The sequence below is a fragment of the Athalia rosae genome, chromosome 2, assembly GCF_917208135.1.
Source record: "Athalia rosae chromosome 2, iyAthRosa1.1, whole genome shotgun sequence".
NCBI classification, from domain to species: Eukaryota; Metazoa; Arthropoda; class Insecta; order Hymenoptera; family Athaliidae; genus Athalia; species Athalia rosae.
In genome coordinates this window covers 14,766,576-14,777,855 of record NC_064027.1, presented here as the reverse complement: position 1 = coordinate 14,777,855, position 11,280 = coordinate 14,766,576, and the positions used below count along the sequence as shown (strand labels likewise).

At 38.5% G+C, this 11,280-nt stretch overlaps 1 protein-coding gene across 1 annotated transcript; it reads left to right on the top strand.

The window, feature by feature from the left end:
- Window positions 1-3,145: 3,145 nt before the first annotated feature.
- LOC105684845 (zinc finger protein 43-like) lies at window positions 3,146-11,017 on the top strand. Its single transcript, XM_012398516.3, has 3 exons — window positions 3,146-5,462; window positions 8,931-9,074; window positions 9,194-11,017. The coding sequence occupies exons 1-3, from the start codon at window positions 5,080-5,082 to the stop codon at window positions 10,377-10,379; spliced, it is 1,713 nt and encodes a 570-aa protein (XP_012253939.1). The 5' UTR covers window positions 3,146-5,079; the 3' UTR covers window positions 10,380-11,017.
- Window positions 11,018-11,280: the final 263 nt, after the last annotated feature.

The following is an 11,280-nucleotide window of genomic DNA, read 5'->3' as shown; positions in this document are numbered from 1 at the left end:
AATCGTAAAGTCGCAAAGTTTAATGATCTCGTGTATAAATCATTATACGCTTACAGATACACGAACATATTATTACATATTACGGCGAAATCGCCGCGTTGGTATAATATTTGTGACCTAAAATGTTAAAATATGATAGGGATGGAATATTTAGGGTGTGTGTAAAATACGCGGCTATCATTTATACGGTTAAACACCCGTGACGTTATATCGCTCTTACGGCTGTCATTTAGCCGGGAATAACGTTCGTTAATTTGCGATGAATTAAACATAATACACAATTCGTGTTTGTCCCCACTCTGTCACCGGTATAACGAACACAGATAAGTATAAAGATAAACTATTTATCTGCGGTAGACCCGAAAATTTTCCTCTCCCGCAAAGACCGGATTTCACACTACGTTGACGAATTCTATAAACACATTTATACATACCTAGTTATATCAAGGATAACTCTGCGGCCCAACTGATAACGGGATTAATCGAAATAACGAAATACCAATAACTTATATACGCAACGACAATATAAAAATTTCCGAATTTCAGGATGAATCTTTCGCCGCACGATTTCGTTCGTAGTTCAATTTTGTTGATTATGATTATACCTTCCCCCCCACAGAGTATTGAATAATAATTTGTTGTACGTGATCTCCGTACATACCCTGGGTGTGTAATAGAAATGACAAATATTAAAACGTCTGGTGACGCGTAACGTAGCTAGTGTTAATTTATCTGATTTATAAAGTAATTGTTGGATATGGACGTCGTACAGTGTACCAAGGAATTTGTTGTATACCGATAACTATAAAAGATGACAAAGACAGCATTTGTAGATACGCAAAGTGTACACATTATATATTAGTGCTCACGTGCACATTGAATGCTTTTTTGTGCCCTCTTCAATATAAGATGTGTGTGTATGTACAGTATCGGAAGACTAACTCTAAGAAAAAAGTTTACGAAAATTTCGCATAGATATCAGTCGGCGAAGCTCTGTTTTTTACATTATGCTGTTAGGTAATTTTCAACTTGTCAATTAGTGTATAACAACATCTATCGACTTCCGACTCAACCCCGCGCATTATACACGTATATTCATATTATAGCAACGTCAAATTAATTTTGCATTCGACTATTCAAAATTCATTATCGCTCAATCTTCCAAATCGGTCTGGATAGCAATGGTAACAGACACGCGCCATATGAAATTTCACGAAATCAGTGTGTCTAATCTGTGGTACTTTTCCATTTGAATATCAAGCTGTACATACGATACAACATATATTACCTATACCTATGAAACGGTTTGTAATGGCGAACGTCGAAAGTTTGGCGGAAGTATGACGTAACTTCGGATTTGTTTTAAACAAACCCATAAAAATTTGAAACGCGACCGATTCGACCTATAAATTACGTGATTACGAAATAATTGATAGGCGCAATAAAGAGTCCGGGTAATAGCTTTTAAAAGAAATATCTTGATAAATTCCCTCAGATCTTTTCATATTTCTTTCGAAAATTGAACATTTTCAAGAATTATTTTTGACGTAGAAAACAAAAACTAAGAATGAATAAAACTTCGCTTCGTAGTTTTGAATGTGTGATTATACTAAGGTACGAGGTTTCCTATTACATCTATGTACTACTTGATTTCCATCAGTATGGGTACCGAAGAAATTCGAGTAGACGGTACGTTAGCACCGTTCCTGGCCTAAAACGCTATTCCATCACGTACGCCCTGACTCGCGAAAACGCTGATCAAGACTGCTGACCAAACGAACTATACTGCGTCCATCGTAATTTTAGACACCAAAATCGCAAGAGCTCCCAAGTACAGATATAACATCAGAGGCCAACATTGGTACAGATCATCCTTGAAGAGTCCGAGTCTTTTCGCCATTTTTTGGTATGAACCTTGGTGTCAAAAGCTTGAACACTAGGCTCTGCAGGAACTGTCCCGCAAGCAGGATTTGATGCGACGAGAACCGCGACCAATCGGAAGTTAGAATAAGTCAGGTGCAACGTACTAATTGGTCGGTTCAAACCCTTTCACGAGAAATGCGAAAAAAGCTCAAGTCTCGGGGTGCATTTCTCGAAGCATTTTGATTCGAGAATTCCTGCTATAGGAATGAACTCGGTGCAAAAATTTCAACGAGACACAATTGCGAGACCGAAGCTGTGCACCCGCCAGACGACGGGTTAATAACGAGCTTAAACCTCGATAACGATATCCCTGTGAATCAACCGAAATCAGCATCTCGGTACCCAGACTCCGTGACATTTTTCCAAATTCAACCAGCGATTAGATTCGACGCCGAACCCAACTTTCAATGAACAATATTATTACAGCGGGAGCCATGAAGTAGCTGAGCGCTCGGTCACCCTCCCGTCAGACGATTAATTTTCCAAATCTAATTGCTGATCCGGCGTGGAACCAACCGGACAACGCACGTATATTCGCGTAGAATTGGAATCGGGGATTCGACGTCCAGTGAAGACGATAGTTCGGCCCTCGGGGGGGTGGTGTGTAATTATATGTGTATAGATTATAAATCACCGGTTACATCCGGTTAAAACCAGACGATGTCGTAATAATTCTGCTGAACATCGTTCGCTCTGGAAGCCGTTAGATGTGTAAGTTTATAATAATGTTGCAGCTCTAACGAATGTATGCCGCAAAAGAGCGCTGCGCCTTATCTCGCGGTATCTTTATCTGTGTTAACGCTGAGGGGGTGATAATATTACACGCGCGTACGACGCACACTTACGTGTAACGCGTAACGCGAGTGCAGCGAGTAGATTCTGATTGCATGTGCCGTATAAATTATAATGTATATAAATAATATGACGATTGTGTTCGTGAGATCTGAAGGTACGTTATCTGAGCTAGAAACGTACATCGTACGTGCGTATATATGAGTTCATTTTTACGTTCGGAGAGCACCGTCGTCTGCGGTTGTAGGTCTGTTACACGGGCCTTTGCACTCGTTCGCTGCTATGTGTGATCAACTGACTACTAAGTCAAACGTGTCGCACCGTTTCAAGCATATTCCGCGTTATCAAAACGGTTGTAATGTATAAAAATAGTGGGGATGGACTGATAGCCACTTGGTATATAGAGAGGCCACGGACACGGCGAGCTTAGTTTGCCACTCGGTAGTCCGACGAGTATTTAGAAGCTCGAAACTATCCCCTGCTACCGCAATCTCTCGTTTACTTTATACCAAAATTCATCGAAGTTAACGAAACGAAACCGGTCTAATGATAACATCATTCCATCGAGTTCGGTGATAAATTCCTCGAGAAGTTTTTGAAAGACCAGCGTCTTTGTTTGCTCATTTCACGAGTAAAACTGCAGCGGTGTTGTCCAGTTCCTGATATCCAAGGAGGGAAGTACCACCTGTTGCAAGTCAAAGAATCAATAGAAAAGGAGAACGACCTGATGAGTATCGATTCCATTTATGAAAAATCAGAAAAATTTGAAAATTCTACTTTCTGCTACATAACTTTACATTCATTGGATAACGCAGAGAAACATTTCGATAAATAATTGAAACTACAACGTCATTGGCGGTCTGGAGAGACTTTGAAATTGTATATCACTGCTGAATACTCCGATACGTTAAACTGAAGGAAAGAGAAAGAGAACAAAGGAAATCGGTTCAACTTTAACGTCATCGATTGAAAGTCATACGTTATCAACTCACCAACATTCCTCATGGCTACTAATAGTGACAAAGCATTTTCCTAGCATAGGAGAACAATCTCGTGTCCAGGAAATCTTGGTTACGAGTGTAATTAAAAACTAAAATCGACTTCAAGTTCGACTTAATCGCGTGATATACATAGGCCATTATTTATACATATATATACATATAGATTGTGAATTACAATAATAATAAAATAAAAAACTGAATTCTTTGAACAAAATAAGAAAAGAGAGAAAATCTCACGTTGAAAACAATCTGTAAAAATTCTTTCCAAGGTGGATCAACCGTGTTTGTTAAACGAATTTGTTCGTTCGAGTGTAGTTATGTTTTCCATAGAATACAGCAAGCAATTCTTAAGCTATCGCATACTAAAATCCAACCGTTTCAAGTACATCTGACGATACGGACTCGGACAAAGTGTTTAATTAGTGCGCGATAGTGTTCGAAGGCCGGGCTGCGTTGCGGCGGCTGCAACAGCGTGAAAAAAATCAAACTGCAACCGATTGGCGAGACCTGAAACGTCTTGCGAAGAAAGGGGTGAAAAACAAACAAAAAAAAAAAAACAGTGAACAAAATTAATATCAAAAAAATTAGAGGAATTCGAATGATACGGGGGAGAAATTTTGCCGCCTCTTGTCCGGTCGTCTGAGCAAAGCCAAAATTTAACAAGGTTTCAGCTAGAGTCGACGAAACGGGCAATCCGACCCATTGAAATTCGTTAGTTAGACGAAAATTTCAGGGTCAGAATAAACGAATATAAAATCAACGGGGGCGGGGGCGAACCCCTTTCTCAAAAGGAAATAGAGATACAAAATTGTAATTTATTTGAAAATAAAGAAGGTAATTGGCTAAAGATGAAAAAAACAGTGATACGTATCGTCGTACGTATGTGAAAAAAGTAACACGAGTTTCATACATTTGGACATAATTCAAATTCAGATAACATTAATATCAATACCGTAACTGTACCTGTTTAATTGAAACACCCTTATCGTACCGCCGTTGTACATCCTATCCCATTGTTATTTTCACCATAGAAAGAGAAATGAGAACGAAGAAAATCTAGCGTCGAAAGAGGTGCGGATTTTGGACCTCGCTGTAGGGTCCGTAACTGGACTTGAGGAAAAAAATCGGAAGGAAAAGCGTAAAATTCCAGCTCAAAATTTCCACGTTTCATCGATTGAAATTTTTGTTTTCCTTGTATATGCTCTTAGATTACGCGTCGTTGTAAAAAAAATTTAGACAAGATCAAAAAAAAAACAATCTGCACGTCTACGGGGTATATAACTGCAAAGTATAAAGATTGAAAAAGAAAAAAACAAAAGAATCATATTGAAATTGTGAAAAGGGAAAAATATAACTAAATAAAATGATTGTTTACGTACCCGGCAGAATGCCAAACCACGTTAGTCCCTACGGCGTGGCTCGCTACCCAGGTAGCTTCCTGGGGAGCGCTCCTGCAGAGTACAGGAGCCTGGTGACTCCATTTTCGGGAAATCCAATTGCGAACTACTATTCAAATTTGAACCTGGACCATCCTCGGCCGGACTTTTCGGCTTGGCCACGCAGGATGCCCGTTGAAGAAGAACTAGGAACTTCCCCACCCGCAGGACTTCCGAGTCTTGGAGCTTCACCCAACAGCCTCGGAACCGCAGGACCTCCGAGTCCGGCCCACAGCGACTCAGACGCCTCAAATTCTAGCTTGGAACTTGGCTCTGTTAGGAGGGGAGAAAATACGCAGCTCAAGTGCAGGTCAGAATTATATCAGTTATTATTATCATCGAAGGCTAACAACCGGAAGGACGTAACCCACATTTTTTCATTTTCGTATGTATATAGCGGCCACAGAACTCCCAGAAACCGCCAAAAACCTCAGTTGGAATGAATGATAAGAAAAATTCTTTGGTTCTTCAATTCAGCTTTTTGAAAAAAGAGATCACTGAGGTTCCTGAGTACACACAGGATTTTTCCGTTTTTTATGTCATTCTGATCCTACATGAGTATACGCCCATATACGAACCCAATTGAAAAGAACGTTGATCATTCAAGTCGCATACATAGAGTTGAAAATTTAACTTTCTCGACTTTTGAGGGTTACGTCTTTCTTTGAGTTAATACAATAAAGATCCTACATATAGTCCTCTTTGATCCGAGGTGAATTTCATGTCTACATTTGGTTTGCTTTTTAGAATCGCATGCGCTTTTGCGACTAGATATATCTCCACTTCTCTACCGTTAGGACTTCACTCCCAAAAATTATTTCCATTTTTTATCGTCAAACCTTGTAAATCGAATCAGACAGCGAACAACAAAGATTGACACGTGAATCGAACGTGCGTGGAATTTTCCGTAATTAAAAAGTAGACGTTCTACAAGTTAGGCGCTAATTGGTTTTGGGTATATAAATAAAAATCTGTAAATGACCGTACCAATATCGCGTATCATTAGCACTTCGATCCAGAGGCCGCGAGCATCTCGAATTAGCAAGTCTTGCGAGACCCCCTGCAATGATCTTCGTCGAGTATGGTCGTGAATAAATCAGTGAAGAAATGAACGCTCATTTATTTGTTTCTCGATTTTTGCCCGAAAATGACAAATTTCGAATAGCTTTTTACGTAACATTTTCAAATCCTGCATTTCCATAAACTCTAGGTGCAATTTATCGCTTCCACGGACTTACGATTTGCTATACAAACATTCGGTTAATTAGTCTGCCGCGCTCGCAATTATCGTCTCAATTCCCGTTATATGCATTTATAATTCGACGATGATTCGAAAAAAAAAAACAATAATGTATGAATAAAAGAAAACGCCGCGTTTCAATGTTATTGTCAATCAATTTCCTGACGCGTTGTTTGGGATGAACTGCTGCAAAAATAATGAAGTATCGAACAAAACCTGCGCTATCTCTGCATTAACGTTCTTCTCGTTATCTGTCTCATTTCTGGTTACAACTGGTTACTGTATAAATCCAGTATCTTTATCTGCCACTACGGTTATCAATAACTGTCTGAAGACGATGATCGTTGTAGTATAATGATTAATTTACGGTAAATTCAAATGACGTAGATTTCCGGAAATATTCGCTGACGTACCTATCACGACATAATTTGATTCAGAATTTCCAGATATCGTTCGATTCCAATAATTCACAACTGCAGAAATTGTTCAAACAGAACCGCCATTTTGTATGCAAAATACTTTCGCAAAAGTTCGCATATAATCTCTGATTCACGCGGTCATCACGTGAAAGATAGTCGCATGTATAAATGAAGAAAGCTCCGTACTGCTATTATTGGTCGAAGAAATAAATGCTCTATATACTTATATGCTCATCTAGACACATGTAGGGACGTTTCACGTCAACTCTGACCCACCCCCTTTCTCACTGTTCTTTTTTTCGGTCTTGAATTTGTTTTCATGCGATAGCGTCCCTTTTTTCTTCATCTTTGGAATTCCGATAAAGGCTGTGAACGTTCGCAGTGCATATACTTAAAATGTGATGAACCGCAACTTGAAAATTCTGCGTCAGATTTTAAGTGTGAAAAAACTAGGCTTCATTTGGTAAAATAACGATAGCCTTGCTCAATTTTTATTCTATATTTTCACGAGTTCATTTATGGTAAGTACCGAAGTTCAAGGAAGAAACGCCTTTGTACAAATTATCTATAAGTTGTGTCGCACACGGAGAATCATGAAACCTTTAGCTTTGCCGCAAGTAGAAATCGTACATGGTTCGATCACGGCCACACGCAGCGGGGATTCAAATTATGGAGAACTGCATCCGCAGATACTGATATCTAGTCAATATAATCTTCAAATGTACGTATTTAGGAGCATAATGTTAACCGATGAAAGCACCTGCGGCGGCATATGTGCAGCTTATACGAATATAGTGAACGCAGAAATAATGTACACGGGCACGTGTACAAATACGGAGATTACGGAGTCCGCTCTAATGGAAATTCAGATTGTGTATTCGCGGTATTCTCAGGATATATAAACGAACGATTTTTGTTACCGTGTGTCTTCTGGTTTTTTACACGTACAAAACTCGATCGTAGAGAATTGACAATTATGGTGCACTATACATATAGAGAGAATGATAACGCGACGTCAAATGTGCAGTGGAATTTCATTCATTCCGTCTATTACAGCTTGGATACATATGACAGATAAATTTTGACGCCTGAAATTCATCTTCTCATTCTCATTAGTAATCGTTGAGCTTTTTTGTTTTTTTTTTTTCAATTTTAAACTAACATACAGATGATCAGTATATCGATTAAATTTTTGCAGTTTTTCAGAAATAAATATTTACAGAAATAAGAAACTTGGATAAAACTGCAAAATAGTCCGAATCATATCAGAAATGACGAGAAAAAATACTCGGTCGAATGTCAATCACATCTTAATGTACGGGGAAAAGCTACATTCGTAGATTTTGATTAGTATTTGAAGTGATTAGCAAATGCATGCGCATGGATTTAAAATTGCCTGACTCTTTGACCCGTTTAACACTTCATAAGGCGAGCGTATAAAGCACGTATCACTTGCCAATGTTTATATTTATTGAACGCAATACAATTTCCGTTAATTATAGCGATGCTTCGAATTGATTCGTTGCAGAAATATAACGGCTATTACGATACCAATATGATCGGAATAGCAGCTAACATTATGCACACGTATAGGTATGAAAGTATTACACAGCGTCTCCATAGATACCGACAACAAGTAGATGTCTAGAAATAAAGTAGGGTCAAACGAAGGCAATTGCAAAATTAAAACTCATATCAATTGAAAAATATTTCAATGAATCCCGATGACGCGGAAATATTTTTCCCCCTTGTACCGATATGAAATTCATTTGGATCAAAATATATTTCATACTTGATCATAATCGCGACTTTCCACCAATAATGATGAAGGCAGAAGGAGAGTAGCCAAACTTCTTGTTTTTTAAAATTAGATAAAGTAAAAAAGTGAAACTCGAAACGAATAAGATAAAACACAAATCACACGTTCCCCACCATTCCGTTGAGCCTCGAAAACTTGTTTCACTGATTGGGAACGTTCGAAGTTCTCGTTTCTCCGGTAATTACGGAATTTAAACGAAGACTTTAAGGGGCTGTAAATAAATAGATAAACTGCGAGCCATAAAAATCGAAATAAATTAGTTAATTAACGTGCTCACGTTCCTTTTATCTTTGTTCACAGATGGATCAATTGCGGTCGATGGTTTACATCTTTGGAACAACTTGCCGGACACGTTGCTAGATTGCACGCGGCTCCTGGACCGAAAGGGTTGTTTTACTGTGGATGGGAAGGCTGCGCGAGAGGCGATCGAGGATTTAATGCCAGGTGAGATTCGTTTCCCGATAGCTAAGATCCCCTGGAATTCGAAAAAGATGGCTAATGCGATTCGTCGTTCGTTAGTTAATCTTCAAACGTTACGCTAACACTTTTCATCATTTTTCCAGGTACAAAATGCTGGTGCATGTCCGTACTCACACGAACGAGAAGCCGCACCATTGTTTCCAATGTGACAAAAGTTTCAGCCGCGCGGAGAATTTAAAAATTCACGCCCGCTCTCACACGGGAGAACGGCCTTACGTTTGTCCGGTTGAGGGATGTAACAAAGCGTACTCAAATTCGTCGGATCGTTTCAAACACACGAGAACACACGCCGTGGATAAACCGTATTGTTGTAAAGTACCGGGTTGCCCTAAGAGATACACGGATCCTTCGTCCCTCAGAAAACACGTTAAAACTTACAGACACTATGTGAACAACAACGATAAAATGCAGGAGAAAAGTTTCGACGAGAATAGTAGTCAGGAAAAAATGATATTCGAAACCCCCGAGAAACAGAATGTTTCGGAATCGGATAAGAAGGATTCTAGTATCGAGAGCAACGCGAGTTCGAGTCCTAAAATGAGTTACAGTTTTGAAGAACAACAAAAGTTTGTCGAACGGAATAATTTTTACAATCTTGAGAGGAAGGAGGGCCACGTTATCCCTTCGAAATTCGAAAACGACGTAAAAGTATATACGAGAATATACGATGAGAATTATATTTTACCGGAAAGAATTCAAGCTAATCCACTCTACGCACAGTGTCCGAATACCGACGTTTCACCCCGTACTAGTCCACCGCACGACATTTTCCCAAGAATCACGATGCAATCCACGCCAATAAAAATTGAGGAACCGAGCGAATATCAAAGATCAATAACAACAGCAGCAACGGTTGATTATCGAAACATAGAGTCGATCGTTAACAGCATTCCAAGAAAAGAACTTTCGACATGTGAGACGAGGAATTCTGTGATAAAAAGGGCTGAAGATGTAAAAATGGAAATCGAACAACCGAAAGAGACCAAAGAGGCAACTACGGAATGCTGCTGTCATCATAAATGTTGTAATCATAGCAACGAAAGCATACTTGAAAAAACGAAAATTCTCTCCGACTTGATATCGAAAGCGCAAAATCCATTATTTAGGCATTTGCTTGGTTCGGTGGATCTCCAATACGGTTTACAAAATATGTGGAATAACATGGCTGACACGACAAATACTTGCGGGCAAGATTTGAGGGTGAAGAATAATGACACAGTTACAGAAATGGAACAAGATCTGCCGTTAGATCTGACTATTAATAAATGATTACCTACTCAATGATCATGATTACCAAATACTATGCAAGATTGAAATTTCTTTCACTTATCACGATTCTTTTATCCGCCCTGTTATCTTACCATTTCAAACGCAAATGTGAAAACCAAATAGAAGAAACAAAAAAACGAAAAAAAAATCTTAATGGTAATTTCACAGATGGCTAAGTGTCGTTGAAAAAGATTTCAATCTATTCCACCGGTGTACAAATTCCGTTGTTTTGATCAAATAGTAAAGCCAAATATATTTAAAATGTATACGAATCAATCAGAAATATTCGAAATCAAATACGATTTGCTCAATATAATCTATTTGCCTTATCATGCTTTAACGATAAGTTATGTTATGCTCCAAGTTTGTACCAAAATGTTATCACCGATTGCTGCCTTAGACCATCATTGGTATATCCTATGTATATTCATATGTTTACGCAGAATACGTATGCATATATATAATCACGACCTTTGAACTGGCATGATACAAAAGTGAGAAGCATTCTTCACTTTGTTTCGAATGTAAATAAAAAAATAAAAAAAAAACATAAAAATGTGAAAAGAAGTGCCTTATTCTACAAGATGAGCTGTATAACAATGTGACTACCTAATAAACCGTATTATTTATATGAAGAACCCGCTTGACTTCTTTGTAGTTATTTTTACCTCAACGAATCCAAGTTCAGGTCGTTGGAAACAGGTGAGTAGATAATTCCCGATTCATTTGATTACATTGCACTAATTTTTGGTATAAAATAGTTCTTTTCACACGTATCTTTAAATTATCGCGTACTGATAGATCAATTCAAACGTGAATATTTACCTGTTAACGTCATCTGTTTAGGTCAGGTCAGAAGATCAATCCTTCCATACCAGTTCTTCTACTTGACCTACTGAAA